At 35.9% G+C, this 20,080-nt stretch overlaps 1 protein-coding gene across 1 annotated transcript in view; it reads right to left on the bottom strand.

The window, feature by feature from the left end:
- The window catches only part of LRPPRC (leucine rich pentatricopeptide repeat containing), a 92,413-nt gene that overhangs the window by 8,813 nt on the left and 63,520 nt on the right, over nucleotides 1–20,080 (bottom strand). The window contains exons 26-34 of the mRNA XM_037405353.1: nucleotides 19,601–19,669; nucleotides 19,246–19,336; nucleotides 16,701–16,843; nucleotides 16,501–16,588; nucleotides 11,736–11,859; nucleotides 7,943–8,031; nucleotides 4,402–4,606; nucleotides 2,071–2,210; nucleotides 1,793–1,908 (exon numbers count right to left, since the gene is read on the bottom strand). Coding sequence (XP_037261250.1) covers nucleotides 1,793–1,908; nucleotides 2,071–2,210; nucleotides 4,402–4,606; nucleotides 7,943–8,031; nucleotides 11,736–11,859; nucleotides 16,501–16,588; nucleotides 16,701–16,843; nucleotides 19,246–19,336; nucleotides 19,601–19,669 — 1,065 coding nt within the window. The remainder of the gene's footprint in view (nucleotides 1–1,792; nucleotides 1,909–2,070; nucleotides 2,211–4,401; nucleotides 4,607–7,942; nucleotides 8,032–11,735; nucleotides 11,860–16,500; nucleotides 16,589–16,700; nucleotides 16,844–19,245; nucleotides 19,337–19,600; nucleotides 19,670–20,080) is intronic.

The following is a 20,080-nucleotide window of genomic DNA, read 5'->3' as shown; positions in this document are numbered from 1 at the left end:
AGCCCCCTTTCATGCTAAAATATCAAACTACTTTTGACCTTCATCAGTCAAAGCATTCTCCCTCCACCATACAAAAGAAACTGTAGCTGTTTCTTGAACTTTTAAACAGACTTTTAGATGTATTGTTGAAAGCGAGGATTCTCCACGTGTATACTAATATTTCAGATTATTACAAGTGAAACAATTCATTTGGATTGTGGCTTACTTTTCAAGAAAGTAACAAACAATGGACAGTGATTATTATTATCTTCTAGTTACCTATCAGTAGAATACTTGTTCCACAATAGAAGTCAAGAACATTTAACACAACTGAAAGCTTTTCCTGCACCATATAAACCCCAAATTTTCTCACAATACACAGAATTTTCGACTCATGCTTATCTGTGAATGTCCAGTTAACATGAAATATTTTGCCATTCTCCCTAAAAATACAGTGTATACAACTATCTCAAGTATGCTACAGAGCCATGAATTTAATTCCAACAGTTGGATGCTGTTGTAGCACGTTTTAGGAATACACAAAAGGAAATTATTCCATGTTTTGAAAAATTTTAAGAACATGCCGATTTTACTTAAAATTGAACTCCCTATCGTCACAAAAGCATGAAATTGTAACCAATTTTCATTCACTCTTTCAATTTCACTCATTTCAACCAAAGAGCAATCAAAAAATCAGGAAGAGTAAAATAACTTTATTTATTTTGCATTTTGGTGTTTCATGCTATATAGCAACAGGGTTCTGTATCAAAATTATAGTTTCCTTTTAATTTAATACTCAGATGACCAGTTAGGCAAAGCAATAAACCAAGTAATATCCTAGAGCAAGGACTATACAAATAATCCTCCTCACACTGTAGCAGAAATAACTGAACACATTTGTTGGTATGTATTCTTCTTGGAAGATCACAAAACATCCAATGGATGAAGCACAGCTTTTTCTTTCTAACAGCTTAAAATACTTAGGAACTGGTAAATTAGTAGCATGTACTACCAGGAGATGGGATGAGGCAGGAGCCTACGCACACATGAACAAATTGCGGATTTGGGCATGCCTGCTGGACTGTCACCTGCCTGGATGAGCCTCCCTGATGGAGCCTGTCTGTGCACACTGCCAGCAGCAGCTCCCGTCACCCACAGGTCATCCCACCTCTGGCTCGACTTTGTCCTTAGGTCTGTACAAATGGCATGAATGCAGCTGTTTCATTCCTTGAAGATCACTAACTCAGTTGAGACTGTGCACCAGAGGACCAGCATTTGTCTTTTAAAGCATGTAACACTCAAGTAAACAGGAAGCAAATTCAGCTCTTAATAAACCTTTAATACAGCATACCCAATATTATAGCAACCAAGTGAAATAAGGTCCATGAAAAGCAAACATTGCCTGCCTTTGGTTTGCAAACCAGACAGCTGTAAGGTATTATGTTTACAGCATTTAAGAAATTATGTGAAAAGTTGCAAGGAAATGGTTTGCAAGAAGCAAGTGCTGTCTAGCAGAAAACTTACAAAAATATTTGCTTTGTATAGAATTTCAAGCAATATACAAGTCTTCCTTTATTTCCTTCAGGTTGTTAGAAGGCAAAAAACCTTCTGACTCTGGCACCCACTACTACTATTGGTATGAGATTACTAGTTCATGGTTTGCAATAGTCTAAACTGTGTTACTGCTACTCACACTGTAATTCAAAAGCCTACTACTACTAGCCTATGCTATACAACACCTCTTTTTGACAATTTCTCAGTTAACCTTTGAAGAGCTCTAAGCATTTCTGTACCTCTCTTGTTGTGTCATTACCTGTATCAGCGATCTGGCATCATCCACTCTGTCTGCACTGACATATTGAAGGAAAAGATCTGTGACAGGTCTGTAAATTCCAAACTGACTGGCCAGTCGTTCTGCCATCACACCAACTGCAAAATGATGGGTACATAAGGAAAATCTTTGATTGAAAAGCCACTTTTGTAAACTTCACAGGCATGATTTATGCTGACTGAGCAGGTTTTACATGTAATAGCTCTTTCATAACACCTCTGTCTAGTCAGAATATTTAAATATCATTGCAATTAACTTACATGTTTCCAAAGCTTGTTCTAATCCTTCCTCAGACACCTTTCTTAACAAATAGGAAATACTTTTGACAGCTTGATCAGGATTCTGTGCACCAGCGATAAGCAAAGGCTCAAGGTATTCCACAGCAGCAGCAAGGTCATTGCTAGGAAAAGAGATTGAACTGGCTTAGTTTCTGAAATCAAGATTTCCAAACCTAGAGAGGCGATTATATTAAAGTTTTTGTTTTCTACATTAAGATTATATTCCCCAGGAATGGTTGAGTGCCTATGACTTCATTCCGATATTGTAAAAGTAAAACCACTTATGACTGGACAAATAAATTAACCTAGAAATAAAAAATTTCAAATGACCTTTGACCTGTACAAAGCCTAAATAATTTTGACGTTTTTTCCTCATTAAGGACGAACAGTTCTGTTAGCTGCTTTAGGAAAATGTGTTCTGCAAATCTACAAGGCAAAATCAAAAGTGCTAACAGAAGGTATCTGAATAATTAATGCATACAACTCGAGTATTTTTTTTAATGCTATTCAATTAATTATTTACCCCATTTTTCCCACGCCCACCTTTTTTGGATGCAAAAGACAACACTAAATGTCATTTGGTCAGTACCTTTGTCTAAACATTTCTAATCTTATGGCTTAAGTACAGCAAATGCAAATAACACAGGAAGTATTCACCAAAGTGTAAATTCTACTTATGGCATTCAAAAAAGTTCAAATGGCAACATCTCTTATCAGTCCACTCTAAAAACTAATTTAATTGAAAAAGAAATCTGAACATGATGAATGCTTTTAGGTGAAGCAGAAATGCACCACGCTTGAAAGCTATGAAAAATGCTTTGAAAACTATTATCAGAAACATGAATCTACCAATAAATGAACAGGTATCAAAAATATCTGTAAGAATCTGTTTTTCACAGTTCTCAAGGTACAGCTTGCAAGATGTTTAAGAATATATAAGGTGCATACTATTTACGCTGCTGCTAAGTCTTTTCACACATCCAAGCTAGTTTTGGTATGGGAAAAGTCAATGCTGCTTAAAAAACACTGGTGCCTGCATACAGCAATTTAATTGTTTATTTATTCTTGTCACCAATCTACATTTTAAGAATGTAGCATGTCATTGTAAGAATGTAGCATGTCGTTGTAACACTTATGACATGGAAACATAGGAAAATATGGAGCTTATAGGACAAGTCCTGAAATCTCTGTTTGGGCTGTTTCATTTAGGCAAAAGTCAATGCACTAGAACTTGTGCCAAGGACCACTCAGATCTGTGCATTTACAAGATCAGTCCTTTACAGACAGATTGTTTTTCAGTGGCTGAAAATACAGCGAGCTCACTACTGAAACTGGCCTGCATGATTCCCCTTCAATTCAAGTCCTCTTGCTGTTCCAAACACTTCAGTGACTGTTCACTCTGGCCTGAGGTGATCAGGTACATGTGACGTACTACACAGCTCTACAGCTTTCCTGCAGAGTTAGACACAGGCGCTCCGCCTGATCAAACCGATTTGAAAATAAAATAATAGAATACGTAGGATTGCTGAAGACTGGTTCCAGCAAAGCACATTGAGAAGTTCATGGTATGCCCTTTCTCTCAGAAGTGCTTCCCCCATGCAGTTTTATACAAAGGATAAACTAGCACAGTACCAATGTATCAACTGAAACAACAATGTTAGGTAGAACATGATACTGAATTAAACAGCTGAATACTCAGTGCAGGGATAATTATCATGATCAAAACTGTGGCGCAAAACAGCACAGCAGCCAACTTTTCTGTAATTCTGACCGCAAAGAAATATAAAACCACTCCACAGATATATGTCTGGCTTTCACATTTTGAGGGTAAACACAGTAGTATTTTGTCATTTCAACTACTGGAACAGGCAGCAGATTTTTGTTTCCAAACAAGTATTATATGCATAATCTGTGGGTGCTAAGTTCAAAGATTTTTTTTACATTTATATTGATGAAGTAATTAAATTTTACATTCAGATTTCACAGGGCTCTTGAACTAACATGAAGGAGAACGCTTTACATGAGGTGCAATACATCAGAACAAAGGTATCAAAGCTAAATTACACCACCAGAAAAGACCTTATGCTCTCCCAAATGCTTCATAGCTATCCCTGCATTTCATTAAATGATTTTCAACCCCAAATGTGTTTGGGAAACAATACCATAACAGAACTGCCCTGCACACTCCTCAACTTGACCAGAGTTTTAATCTAGGACACTGTAAGACTGGAAACAGAATGAAAAGGATAATGCAAGTGATTTCCCACCACTCTGCATAAAATAATTGCATGTAACAGTCCCAGAAATACTTACTTCTTAGTATGAGCCAATGCAATAGCATTAGCAAGTAGTGTGGTAGATACATTGACTGATTTTGGGATGTCTTCCCACATGTTTTTAAGCACTTGTAGGTTCTTTAGATCTCCTTTTTCTGCCAGAGCCTGAGTGAGTGCAATAACTGCTCGTCTAGCAGGCAACAAGCCACTGTCAAGCATCCCTTTTAAAACAGCCATGGCATCTAACGATGGTAAAGAAACAAGAGAAGAGGAAATCAGATTTTAGTTCAGAAGGCAACCATGCTGCTGGTATCATCAACCCTACCCTTTTAAAAACATGTTCAGAAAATAATTCTCTTGCTGAACTTAAGCCCCAAAATTGCTATAACAAATTATAACTTGAATACATACATATACAAAAACTTTCAACAGTAATTCAGCTTAAAATGCTTTTAATATTTGCTCAGTAAAAGTATTAAGATACTTAACATTTAATTAATTCATTTTAGTATCCAGCTCAAAGAAAGCAGCTGTCATAAATGTCCTCACTTGACCTTCAAGTCACGACCTTTTAATCTTATTTTTCTCCGAACTATTACCAATTTTCTTTGCTAAAATACAAAAATGTTGCACGTTTCAGAATAAATATAGTTTTAAAACGTCATTTACTATTGCAACTGCTGAAGTCTAGTAATCAGATCTGTCTTTTCAAGTGTGCACCAAACTCTTTAATTTTTCAATAAAAGCATGGAACACAAGTCTCCACAGGAGAACAAACTCAAAACTGGACACTTACCTCAAGAACTCCTAAAATTATAGGAATTACCTATGTTAAAAACATACATGCATACAACAAATCTCCTGTCTGTCTGTCACAAATTCCCCAAACCCACTGCAGATTAAGTCACCCTCATTGCCCTAACCAGAATTCTTGTCAATTTATGTTATACAAGAGCAGACACACGCAGAAAGACATGCCCCTCTGGTAAAAATCTCTTACTCCTTACCAGCACAGGCAGGATTAATCACAGATAATAATTATAATACCAAGGGATAACACTTCTAACATAATATACACCCACTTGAACTCCACAGCATTAACATTCCAATTCAATATGCAAGTACTGCAGAAATCAAATATTACCTTTTATAAGACACGAAGAAAAAACATCCTTCCTGTATGCCTAACCTTCCTTCACAGCAAATTTTCTTTCTGCACCCCTCACCCTTCCACCCCCCCTTTTAGTGAAAAAAGGAGCAACACATCAGAGGCAAGATTCCTGAAAATTAAAAAGCAAACTTAAAACACATGCTAAGTTCAAGTTCTCTCCTTATTACTTAGTGTGGACCTCCCTTTAGCATGGAGCATGACCAGCCCTCTCAAGAATGAGGACAGAGAAATACCTGACAGTTGCATGAGTGCAGCAAAACTGCAAGAAGTTATGTGCTAGCAGCATACTGCATAATTCCGTTGGTATCTTTTTTCTTTATGCACTCATTACTACTAATCTGAATTCAGAATTTAATCCCTTGATTTTTCAGTAAAAGCAGATAACTGTGCTTATGAAAACCAACCACTTGTCTTTTAATTCCTATAAAAGCTCTGCAAATTCCCTACCGTGACACTCAAGTTCTGACTTTTAAAAGTAACTTGGGTTTTACAGAGTTCTTGCTTCAAGACGTTAGAGCTCTTACGAGTATACTTAGGGACCTACATAAACACTTTTAACCATACCACATTACACAGCAAAGATGGATGGCAAACTATATGAGGAGGTAATAAAGCAAGCAAGTTTTATGTAAGTGAAGGCCATCACACGATGTAGGTCAAACGGAGCTCACCAACAAAAGGTTACGAAAAGACTGTGCCCAAAAAATTTTTGGGTAATCTATGAGCCTCAGAAAATGGCCGCTATGGTTGAAAAATTTAGTAGCTTGCATTTTCAAGGCTTCACTTACAAAAAGAGAAGTGGTATCTTGCAAATTAAAATAGAAGCAAGGATCAAGTCTGACTATTCATTTAAATTACCAAAGTAAAGCTTGTTTAATGCACAAGATAAAGAAAATATAATTTTCTAAAGCAATATAATTCCACAGTCTTCTTAAGAAACTTTGTACTGTGCAAAAAGAAATATTTTTAGGGTACAGCAAGGGAGAAGGTTGATGTGGCAGAGAATTTAGTATGCTAGCTAAAAAGAAATTATGTAGTTGGCCCAAGAGATTGGCAGAATATAGTGACATCAGTCATGTTCTGAAAAAAGGGAGATTTTTACTGGGTAATACATAGGAAGAACTGGCAAAACTTCACACTGGAGAAGAAAAAGCAGAAAATGTATTAGAATAAAATCAGACAGGGAAGTCAAGTGAAGGCCTTGAAAGCTGCAAAAACTTAAGATTTGCCAAGAGCAAGAGAAGCAATTGCATTCACCACAAACACTTCAGTCAGTCAACGGCACCTGGCAGTGATGTCAGGCTGGAGACTGAATGGGGAAAGAATGTGAAAGAAGAGAAGTTTATCAGCTGCAGGGAAGTGCACAGGTGAGAAGATGTGTTAATGTAGCTGGTGTTACATAGGTATGGGCTACTACAGCTACACATAATAGAATGGAATAAAATTAACTGCTGGCAGAAATCATAAATGGATTTTCTGGTATGCCTTCTGATATGAAAGTAAAACAATTCAGTGTAATACATTTTCTTCGTATGCAGCTGCTTCAATGCTTAAAGGTACTGACAAAAATACATGTCAACACTGTACTTACGCTTGCACAGGGAAAAAAGACACAGCACTGCATGTAAAACTACGCGCTTGCAGAATTTTCATCTCTTGTAAGAGTTCCACAGCACAACTAAATAACTAAAATCTAATGCTGTGGAGCTGAACTCCAGGCTGCAAAACAACCAGTGCCGAGAACTGAAATAACACAACTATGAACTTTATCCACCATCTTGCTGGGTGCCCTTACATACTCTTCAGCCACCATTTTCTTTTCTACCATCATTGTTACATTTAAAAGAAACCCAAACTGAATATTTTGTTACTGTTGGTATTGAGAACTATTAAAAAGTATTTGATTAAGTTTTTAAATCAATATTATAATCATTTAGTGCACAATCATGCACATTTAACAGTCAATTTAACTCATCTGGTATCTCACACAACCAACACAATATGCAAGAAACAACTGCTGGGAATTGTTTCAGATGCTCTAAAGTATGTTAATTTCCAAAGCAAAATGACTTGTGCTGTGAATTTTAACGCACTTGAAAGCCTGTACTTTCTCTCTTTCTGGAGCACAAATTTTGCATGTCTGAAGAGCTGTGATTCATCTTAAGAAAACCCATCTTGTGTTAAATGGAATGGAAACTGGACTAAGTGGTCAAATGACAAGTACATTCATATTCAAGCTGTATTATAAATGCATGTACAGTAATTTACGTCTCTCAGCTACCACAAAAGGCTCTTGATAAGCAGGTAATTTGCTAAATGGACTCCTTTATCCAAGTATTCGAAGGGCGTTACAAGAAAAATCTGCAGAGGCATTAATGTGACGTAAAGGTCAAGCATTGTGACATACCTTTCAAATAATCCCGCCTAACTTGCGATATGATGAGGAGGCTGCTGGCAGCACTGTTCAGTGTGAAGCCCTTGATGTGGGTCTCAGCACTAAAAGAAGCAGACATTTAGAAAGGAATTACTGACATGCTTCTGATACGATAATAAATGGTTGAGCACCAAGGTGAAATTATAAAAACTACTGTTCGTATGTTAAAAATATTGCTGCAAAATATCGACCTGGAGACAGCTTTTGTGTTATCCTGTCAATGGTTATAGAAGGATAATTTTTTTTTGCATTCTGACAGATGACAAAGTTGGAAGTGAGCAACAAAAGAAACAAAGTACAAGATTTTTTTTAAACAATCGGTTCAGATTCTTGAATGCTGACATATTAGATGACTAAAATAACTGCATGCCCTGCATTGTTCTGTTGTATCCTAAGCTGGATACTTTTTCTTCTTTTTTCAATAGTCACCATAATTATAAAATATAAAACTATTCTTTCAGCAATAAAAATGAAACATTTATTTTCAGCACTGTAGATTTTAAACATAAACTAAAGCATATTATGAACTAACACCATATCATTTGGTTGATTAATTTTCAAATTTCTGTCATCTAGATGTATACAGGTTTTTAAAGTGAACATACTGCATTTGCTGCCTTAGCCATGTTAAAATTGTATTTCGCTTATCAATTCTTTATCTCCTGTAATACAAAACTTAACATATCTATAGCAAAGAGAATCTTTAATAACACTGCTAAAGCTTTTTTAACACTCTGGAAATTAGACAAGAGAGACTAATCAGCCATCGCCTTGATCTTATACTACAAAATGTTCCCGTTCCTAAATGACATAGCCACATTTTTAATATATAAGGATAACTTTACAAATGTTCATTTCTAGATTACAAAATCTCTACACAGAAAAGGGGGGCATTGCCATTTACCATATCAGCAATCAAGATAAACCTCACTGATCATCTTGTGGCAAACAACTGAGCAGCCTACCTACTTGAACTTAGAGGCTGAGCGGATTGGGAGGTAAGCAGGGTCATTGCTAAATTATTCTCCTCAATCCCAAGAAAATCCTTCACATTGCACACAATATGACTATCCTCTCAGTCACTTTCAGCCTCCCAGGCTCGCAAATGCAGTCACTGGACTCGGGATTTCTTACTCTCCCAACCAATCCTCTTAATCCCTGCCTAAGCACCTACTGCTCAGTTCTGCCTTTTTTTTTTTTTTCTCCTTTGTCCCATCTGTCAAAGCCCTTAAGTCAACAATTCATGCATGAGACTGTAAATTACATATAACAAAGGATTTACTTCTCCAATCTTCCAATCTTTAGTGTGATTAAATAGATGTTAGCTACTATTACAGAACTAATCCATCATTCCAATACTCCTAAATTTCTATTTAAAACTTCTTGGACTGAACACAGTAAATATTCCTCAAAACAGTACTAGAATGTGAAAGCAACTAGACTTGGGTTGACCAACAGATCAGTAACCTTCTGGAGATTGTTTGCGTTGGTTGCCTTTTTTTTTTTTTTTTTAATGCAGAGTAGGACTGCATTTTCCTTTTACCACATCCCTTGCTCACAGAAGTTTCTCAGTTCTGATAACACAAGGGAAATTCTAAAATTATCTGACCTTTTTAAATTAAAAAATCACTTATTTTGTGCCTATATTAGTGTTCATAGTAGGGCGCTCCAAGTATTATTTAAATTTCAAATTTGGCTTCAAGCAGAGTAAAAAGAAAAATATGTTAGCTTATATAAATAAAGGTAGCTTTCCTGTATTTTATGAAAATATTAGGAGTTGCACAAGTTTCAGGCCACTGCACACATTTAGGCTTTGCAGGAGTAATCTATAATATGAGGTTGGAAAAATTGTCAAGCATGCAGAAATGTGTGCGAAACACACAGATTTGCTATTCCTCAGCCATGGGTACACACACAATCACTATTTCAGCGAATAATTTAAAACTTACAGACTTTTGAAAATGCTTAATGTAAGCATCATTTTGCTACTAGAAAAAAAGATACACAGATAAACAACATGAACACTGCCAATATGAAGCATTTTCTGTCTTGGTGCAACAATGAGCTGTTACAGGCTTCTTGGAATGTAATTATCTGGTATTTCTATGCTACAAGATGGAATATGAGAGTTCTGAAAAGCACAAGGGTTATTATGATAGTTGGTTTTGACCAGTGACCAAGAATAGAACATTTTATTAAATCCTATTTTCTTTTTTCCTAAATACCTCAAGATTCAGAGGTTTAGTCCTTTAAAACATCTCCAACCTTTTTAGTATTTAAAATTTTTTGTTCATTTTTTCCCTGCATTTTGAGTTTACATTCTAAAACACTTATGTAAAGAGGGAATTCTGAATCATCGAAATACTAGGAACAAAGTCACCACCTTCTTACTGCTCCTCCAATCTGCAAATTACTGCTGATAACATGCAATACTTTGTCCTTCTTCCTTAAAAGTGGGTTTGAGCCATGGAGCAGGGAAGCAGTCAACGCATGTAAAAATCTTCAGCAAAGTTTCAAACTTCTTCCCTGAAGAATCTTTCAATTCGTCTTTTGATATGTGAATGTTTTATGCAAATGTTTAACAAACTACCTAAATTTTATCAACATTCTTTGTACTCCAAAAACATCTCCTTTCCATCTTTTGTTTACAAAGATTTACCAGTTACTACCATTTCATGGAGCTTAATTTGATAAACTGTTTTAGTTTTTCCCTGATAAAAGCCATATATCCATCAAGCACAAACATTCCTTATCATAAAGCCCAGTTACTGAGAGCTATTTGAAAAAACATTACTTGTTCTTCTGAATGCAGAGCTCAAGTACTTTTTCAATGAAAGACATTTCTACAGCCTAAACACTTTTAAAGAAACCATGAAAATAATAAACCCATGGAAATAATATAGTCAGGAACTATACTGTTGCCAGACATCAAAAACTAAGGTGATTTTAAAAATTATTAAATTTTTACAGTGTCTATGCATCACAGAAGTTACCTACAGGCACTTTCAAATTCACTGTATTCAGATAACACATTGATGACAACCACTGGTTCTTGTTTTAGCTGAAGAAACTGAAAGACTTAAAATACTTGATTTTTTGTTGTTCTTACCTCTACATTGATGAGTAGTTACACTTCTACTTTGAAGCCTACAACCTGACTAGAATATACATTGCAGGCAATAATTAAAGCAAGTGGGGTACCATACAACTCACTAAAGGTTAATTCAATTCTGGTGATTCTAACGATACTTGACAGCAGGTTGGATTTATTTCAGACGTGTGAGAGTTGGATCTAAGGTTTCTGGTCATCTCCTAGCCACTGGCATCACAGTCAAATGTACCATTTTGCATTTGGCAGGCAGCCAGCTGCCAGGGAGCGTGGGTAGGGCAGGACAGCAGCAGGGATGGGCACTGAGGGGAAGGCTCACGGGCAGTAAAGTGAAGGAATCTTGTCTGTTTGGATGTTGCTCTAAAGAGGAGAAGGCAGACTGCCAGAAGGGTAGACTTTCAGTTCTGATGCCAAATACATTTGTTGATACTGTTAGTTGAAATGAGTTATTAGCAATACACTGTCACTCTAGTACCTTTTTAATATATGGCATATCGCCCTACGAAACACCGGTGTATTTCTTACGATAGCTCCTAATTACCAGTCATGACCTATTTTTCCATTGAAAGATACGGATTTACCTGAAAATGATCCAGAAACTATTTTAAAACATCCTTCCCGAACAATTAAAATCCCCCAAATGCAGAAAAGCCTTACATGTGTTTCACTTCCATGGCTTCTTCAAGACAATCCTGTGTTAACAGTGCATTTATAAGGATGCTGTAAGAATGATGATGAAACTCATTCTTCCCTTGCATATTCAGGAAAATACTGTAGGCCGCTAAGAGTTTAAAAAAAAAAAAAAAAAAAAGACCAAAATGAAATGTCATATTGTGATGATGTTGATCATAGAAGTCACCTATTCATCAAAGAGGTCCATCTTAAACCTATTTATCCTCTGCTTACATCTTTGAGCCCAAAGCTATTGGTCACAGCTTGTTCAAACGTGCTTGTATACAACAATCAATTGACGCATACCTCCACAGAACAAAATGCTTGCTATTACTCTTTTTCTATATGTGGCTGTTGCTTAAATACCAATGCAGCTGGTTAGAAGGGGAAGACTCAGGATTTTTAAAGCAACACCTAATTCTGGGGTATACGGTTACAGTGTCTGGTGCATGATCACAACAGCGTTTAACAAATAATATAGGAGGTGATTCCAATATGGGGAGATCAAATTATTTGGTTACGACAAGATTTATACAAAACATACAATTTACAAATATACAGATATTTAGCAAGTAAACTACACTGCATTTGTTTGACTGATTAACAGTTTTATTTCATGCATTCACAATAACTGTCAGTGTATGAAAAGATGTTACCAAAAAGGGGGAAAAAATGATAAGCACACTTTTCAGTCATTTATTTTTCTGAAACAAGATTATGCATCTATAAACATGCAGCTAAAACTGCCATCCAGGCTGTAACATATGCTAGAAAGCTATGCTATGAACCACAAATGATATTCTACGCCTAAACTGTGACTGCATGTTTCATTTAATGAAACTGAAAAAATAATCCCTTTGCTAATTCAAATCATAGCCACAATAACCTTTAAAACTTTTCAGAAATACTTGGACTATCACTACAAATTTCACAGCTAAGTGGTTTTTTTTTTTCCTTATACTTTGAAAGTAAAGACGATGACAATTGTTTTGAATCTCACTGTCACATGAAATGTCATACTAACAGCACTTACTACGGTGTGCTGCAGAGGCATTCCCTAAACCAAAACTTTTGGTGCGCCTTTTGGATTGACTCTTAAACTTCTTCAACCAAAGAGTATACATAAAAACCTCCTGAAATGTATGCAAAAATGACTATGCATAGAATTTATTTTTTACACACCAGAAACTCTTACACTGAGTTAATACTTAGAATTAACATTGCTATCCATAATCTACTTTGGATGCTTGCAGCTACGAGCAGAGGTAAATGATAAGAATATCACAGTGAAAATTAAGTCTACTTCTGTGTAGGTGAGTTTCACATATACAAAAGAGACAGACACACACAAGAGAGAAAACAACTGATGCCTGACATTACAGTAGTGATTGCATTGTCACCCAAAAGACCAATGACACAACAACAGGACGATACAGGAAAGATCTTGAAATCCTCCACTATGTTTACTTGAAACTCTAAGGTTAAAGCTTGGCCTATTGCAATGTGCTGAAATCTCTTGCCTGCTCATATACTGTACACCAATATTCATAGAGTATTTAGTGGAAAAGACATTTTCTCTTCCAGTTTTCTAAAATCTGAGGTACCAGTAGACTAGCAATCACATTCAATAACAACCAAACCCCTTTTGCTGATATAATTTATTACTAGTGTAACTAATTATTTACAAAAATAGAGCTGACTGGTGATAGCTTTGTTCTTTCTGCTCATGAAAGCCCCCTTATATTCTATTTTTTAAAGCCAAAACCTCTTTATGTTTGGAGACCCCTACAAAAGCTTTGCTGTCTTCAAAACGCACTAGGATTTCACCCTGTGTTCTAATATTGCTTTCCATTGGTGGGGCACAGAAATGGACCTGGCCACCAGTGGATATGACGTCAAGCACGTTACCATCAATTATTACAGTCCACCAAATATAAAATCTATTTCTACAAGGAAACATAGATTCTTTTTTTGTAATGACTACTCCAATGAAGATCCTAAAAATCCTTGTGCGTTTTGTTTTCATGTTCTAGGATGTTTTGTTGTATATGTCAGTACTGACCTCAGAATGATTATCCTGTTCAGATTATTTGCTTAACTATGTTTTGCATCAGTGCTAGTAGCATGTTTGAAGCATACCTAGATGAGACTCAAATCGAGACATACGCCTGATCAGGTATTATCAGCTTATTACTTCTTCATATGGCATCTAAAATTACTAAAGTATATTAGCATTCAAAAGAGAAAGTTCTTGGTTTCAAAATCATATTGTGTTATACTAGCTATTTCAAGTAGAAAGATTTGTTAGAAAACTGACAATTTGCCAACAAAGTCTCAGTTCTCAAGACAGTCAGATTTGTTTCAGCAATTGCAGCTCTCTGGGCTATGTGTAACATGATCCCCCAGGGGCAAGTTCTCACACCAAGGAATCCAGATAAAAATAAAAATAAGATTTTGCATAAATCAAGCACTTCAAAGAACAGATTTTCACAACAATTCCATGTCAGAGTTAAGTTCATTAAATTAGTTACATAACTAGATTAAGTTAATCTTTTTCCTATCAAAAAGCTGATGTTGACGAAAAGTTGTATTCTGCCCTATTTACATAGATATCAAAATTGCATCATACTGTTATATAAAAGCAACAACTTAAGTTTGTATAGTTTAAGACAAAGAGAACGGTTTCCCAACAATTGTCTTTTTTCCCTTAATTCCCAATAGCTCTAGACCACCTCCTCTCAAATACTGCACCTTTAAATAAAAGAATACACAGAAATGATTTACTGATAAATTCACAGTATCAAATGTCATCATAGTCTCTTAGCAGTTAAGTTTTATATTTTTGTTTTTAACTAGTCTCCCTGCAAGGTCCAGGGCATGTTTAGTTTCCTCCTGCTCTCCGGATCATTTATGATATCAAAGGCAAAGGACACTTTTCTAGGAATAATGTTATAAAATGCATTCCATTGATTTTGGCTGGTTTTCAGCTAAAACATTTCTATATTTCTCATTTTCTTTTGATTCCTAAAATTTACCAGTATTAAGAACTTCCTGAAAACATTAACTTTATGACTGACATAATGTACAAGATTCTTAAATTCATACACATAACATGAGATTGCATTCCCTATATACAGAATATCTAGGCTTCACTTCAGGTTTTTAATCATTGCTCCTGCAACTGAATAACTGTACAGGGTCGTTCACTAACAACAGAAGTTAATTGTGTGAATGACTGACAGATTCTTCTTTTAAAAACTCAAATCTTAAAAATCTGTACATCCAACCTGTAAAATACACTGATAACAGAAAAAAATAACCAGGTATCTTTTTCTATTTATGTATTTTCCTCATTCAGCAAAATTATTTTTTTAAATTCTGTTTTCTAATCTGCTTTCAAGTGACATAGCTAATTATTTGCCATACTATAGGCAAAGAAAATCAGGATTTCTGGAATACTCAAATGCCCTGCACCTTAGCAAATGCTAGAAATGGACTGATTTCCTCCTCCCTTTGAATGGTTCACTAATGCCACTTCTGACTCTGTGACCCTGCTTTGGGATGAGATGGATAGGAATGGATTTCCAATGATTTGAACACAGACCAAGCCAAATGACCTGCACTGACGTACACTCCTCCTTCCTATATACCAAAGCAAACACCCATGTATAAGTTAATTCTGTGTTTATCTGAGGCAGGGAAGTTTGCACAGACAAGCTATTACTTTTCCATTGCAGAATGGATCTGAAGTGATCTCTCAATAAGACTGTTTCATCTGTGGGGTGGCACCCACAGGCACAGGGATTTGGAAACAACGAGCTGTGGGGACACATTTTTATCTTTTGTTTATAATATGTGTATTTCTTTCAGGGAGGAACAACAGGAGGAAAAGTTTGTGAATTCACAGGGAAGGAAGGACAACTTCAGATGTTAGCTGTAGAGAAGCTAAAGACACTATGCAACAACACATGGAATCCTCCCTTCAAACAAATGAACAGCCTTGTCACGTCAACAAATAGATGTAGAAAACAGAGTAACAGATAAAAGACAGGTAGGAAGACAACAATGACTATCTCCATAACATAGTCCCATCTCATTTAATCTCAACTATTTAATTTTTTTGCCAAATCTATAGCTTAAATAAGGTACCTGAAGTATACTTTGGAATCATATCTGATCTTTTTTCAACAGCTGGAGCCAAATACAAAATCTCTGAACAACTACTTTTAATAGGTGATTGTCTTCCCATAAACCTCTCCCAGCTATTTCACTTGCTATTAATGTTTCTTCTTACTACACTTCTCATGTCTTACAACATAGAACTTGTGACTGAACAGCTAGATTTTCTGGAAAGCATAAAACTGGTATTTTAGCATCAATCCTGTAAATATAATTTCTACTGTTTAATGGATACATTTTGAAAGTTTAGAATATAGTGTTAACAGCATAAAGTGAACTACAGACTAGCAAAACTTCAGTAATTTTTAAATTGGCAACTTCACTGCAGACTGGCTTTCAAACATGCCTTTAGAAGTCTGCATTTCCAATGACACTTTAAATATTTTAGCACATCCTTCTCTTATCAGCTTCTGAACCATAATATTGCCAGGTAACATTAACATGTACCTTTCCTCCCTAACACATTAGCAAACCAACAAAAAGCAGCACCAAGCACCTGTTACTCTGTAGTTAATCGAAATCTTAAAATTAATGCTGAAGGGGAAAAAAAACTCAGTGATTTTCAGGTTACCTTTTGCATTGTTTTTTCTGCAAAGCATCCTTATTTTTCTTTCTTCCACATTAGAAACACTTAAACTTCGGGTATCTTCGTGTCTAACCTTTAAAACAACCAAACTATTTCAGAAACTGTAATATTATCTGTTAATATTTTTCAATAGAAAAAAATATATTCAAATGTGTTGTCAGTTAGTAAATTTAAACTCCAATTACCTTAGGTACCTCAAATGGAACAACCTGACCATTTTTCTCAAGTATATCAGCCAGTAACAGTAGCGTTTTCTCACGAGGAACAACATTTTCTTCTTGAATTTTAGTCCAAACACCTTCAGCCTTCTTCCAGTCACTGTTCTTTTCTGAAATAAGATTCAAATCTTCAGATAAAACACACTTAGAGTACACATACATACATATTGAAAGCTATTCAGAAAAGTTATCTTTGGAAAATAATGTATTAATCATGTACTTCTGCTTCATATTATCATCAACCTGAAAAGTTCAAAAGTTCTAAATTATTACAAAACATTAACACTCTGAGGTAGGATGCCTAAGTTCCACTCTGAAACTCTTGAATTGAAATCCCCTGGTTATGTTGCTACCGTATTAGAGCAACTACATCCCAGAAATTTGCCACTTTCAAGTCAAAGAAGTGTTCTAGACCCTCAGGCTCTCATTTTGCTAATGAAAAAACGCATCTCTGGCAACTGTAAACGGTAAGCTTTCTGAAAGAGAAAACCTTAATAAATTGCTACCAAATTCACAGAATAATTCAACTGTTTTCAGCAAGAACAGCAATTTACATACGCATCACTGTATATAACTGTAAATAAATAGAAAGCTGGACTTTGTGAAAGAAAAGTTAATTACTATTTAACTACATACAGCAGGTGGCTTCCTGTGCCTCCTATCATAAGTTACCAGAATAGCATTGCCTTCTGGTTGTAGATACTATTCACAGCTACTTAACCACAACTGCTAGCTGTTATCTGTCCTTCCTGTGGTTTCATTCAGAATCCCAGAAATGAAGAGATGCAAGGCAAGAAGGCAGATGATGGAATGAATCATTTACACTGCAACATCTCAGCCTATTAACAGCACTTTAGCTCTTCAGCTATTCTTCCACTGTTCCACAGTTAAGGAACTTCAGCTGGTCTGTAGCTCAAGCTCCACTGGACTAAATCACAACACAAGGAAAAGCTGGAGCAGCCACCTGGAAGCAGCATGGCAACATTTCTGATCACGGCTGGGACTAGACCGTAGATTATTTTTTTTTTGTAAGCCTAAAACAGATCTGAAATGATGGCTTAGGTGCACAATGACAACTCTCTACTGTACCTGTGCATGGGGCAGCTTTGACAGATAATATAAAATGTTTGAAAGCCAGTATGTGCATGGTTTTTGTCTTTTACAGTGACAGAAACCCACAAACGTTTTCCACTTCTTTGAATAGACGGAATTGGTTTTGTCTTTTGAAAGAAAACTGAAGATTTTGCATGACAGAATTTGATAAATTGTATCTTCTTAGATTCCCTTCCTAGCAGGCACACTGTCAGCCTTAGTCACTGCCAGAGGTGAACAGGATGAGTGGAGAAATAGGAAGGCTCCCCCCGGTAGAGACAAGCTTGCTCTTCAGGCCTACTTGATTTTTGATGGTGAACCAGTATGTGCAAAGGCAGAACTGGGTAACGCTACAGTGTGGTTCTGAGGCTCTCTGAAGTATGCTGAGGAAATGAAAAGCAACAAGGTTCTCAAGCTGTCTCTGGTCTTTTTTTTTTTTTTGGTGGAAGTACTCATCTCTTCAGCTTGGGGTGAGTGCAGTGGGGAAGAAGGAAGTCTCTTTCATTACCATTATGAAAAAGACAGTTCAAATAGTACTTTATTTAGCATTAAAAGATTACTAGTTCTAGTCAATGAAAAATATACATGGGGAATGGCCTAAAATTACTTAATGCTCAAATGTAATTTTCACATAACCAAACTATCAAATTTCTTTAATGGCTCATTAATACGTATCTATCTACACATTACGAAAGTACACAGCAATCCCTGTAATGCCTTTTTTTTGTCCCAATGTACTATTTAGTGCTCCATAGCCAATCTTCAGACAAGATGTTTTTTCAAGGTAACTCGAACTAGAGTTTCCAAAATTTTTATTATGATACAGTATGGTACACTGAATAACAAAACCAGCAGAGAATGAAAAATACAGGAGGAACGAAAAACACTGCAGATACATCCTACACTAAGCCTGTAGCATAGAAATTAACATTTTAAGAACTGTTCCATTCCTATAAATGATGCAAAAATTAAGCTGTGGCTGGTGAAGAATTGGCAGATTTTTTTTTTTTTTAAATGCACCTTTCAGAAGCAGACCCAATTACAGGAGACTCCAGCTCTTTATCAGTTATGAAGATACAACAAACAAGCAGTTTTTCTTCTTTAAGCATCTTAAAAACCAAAATGGGGTAAACTTTTAAATTAGCACATAAGACATAGCATGGACTGGAAGACTTGTACTTACATAAATTCTATGGGAGCATTCAGGTCTGCAGGTAAAAAAAAAAAAAAAAAAAACACCAAAAAAATCCTCACCCCAAAATCCCAAACTGTACTCCTCCCTACCCCCCAATGCTTCAGAAACAGTACCCAGGCTAGTTTCATATCAGGGCAAAACTCCCCTCCAATTCAGGGTTATTTCCTATCTCCAACCACAAAAGAAAACCGATTACAACATGAAAGAGACCACAAGCTCACTCACCACACAGCTGAAGCAGGTAATAGTACATCTCATCTCTATCACATTCAAATAGATTTTGAGTTAATTCTACAAAGTGTTCCAAAGCCTCCATCTTTAAAAAGAATGAAGAACATAGTTATAACTCAGCCAAACAATTACTTCTGTATATATGTGCACTTACATGCTCTGGGCATTCAGCTAAAAGAATATTTCTGTTAAGAGTATACACCAGGATTTACACAGAGCAGTAGGTTCACCTCATCAGCCTGTCGCATGTCCTTTCAAAAACATAAAAATCAAGCAATGAAATATTTCAAAACAATTTTTCTTGGAATATAATGACAGTTACATAGGAGACAACATACAAGCCACATACCTTATTATTTGATATACACTTTTTTGCAAACCACTGCAGCCTTGCAGAGTGTGCTCTCAAGCCAGGAGTCTGTAAAATATTTCCACAACAACACACACATTACTTCACACAGAACATTACATGAGGAAAAGTAAACATAGTACATGTATTCATAATAGAAGTTCATAGTTTTTGAAATTTGAATGAGACTACAAGCTCACAAATAATCAGGTTAGGTTGCCTTTATGAGAGAATTGAAAATTGCAATAATTTTGTTCAAGACGTTTTCCTTTTTGGTTGAACACTGCCAAGAGAATTAATTTAAAATACACTTCAGATGAACAGAAATGTTAAATAATTTTTATCACCACTGTAACAGAGTATTATTGTTATTACCCACAGTAATCCTTTGTATTAGTCATAGCAAAAAATTACACCAAATGTTTCCAAACTGTCTTCACAATGAAATGTTCCTATTCAACACCACTGCAATGTCTTAGC

This window comes from Falco rusticolus, chromosome 12 (genome assembly GCF_015220075.1).
Source record: "Falco rusticolus isolate bFalRus1 chromosome 12, bFalRus1.pri, whole genome shotgun sequence".
In the NCBI taxonomy this organism is placed as follows: Eukaryota; Metazoa; Chordata; class Aves; order Falconiformes; family Falconidae; genus Falco; species Falco rusticolus.
The sequence above is the reverse complement of the archived record's forward strand: the minus strand, read 5'-3'. Positions and strand labels throughout refer to the sequence as shown.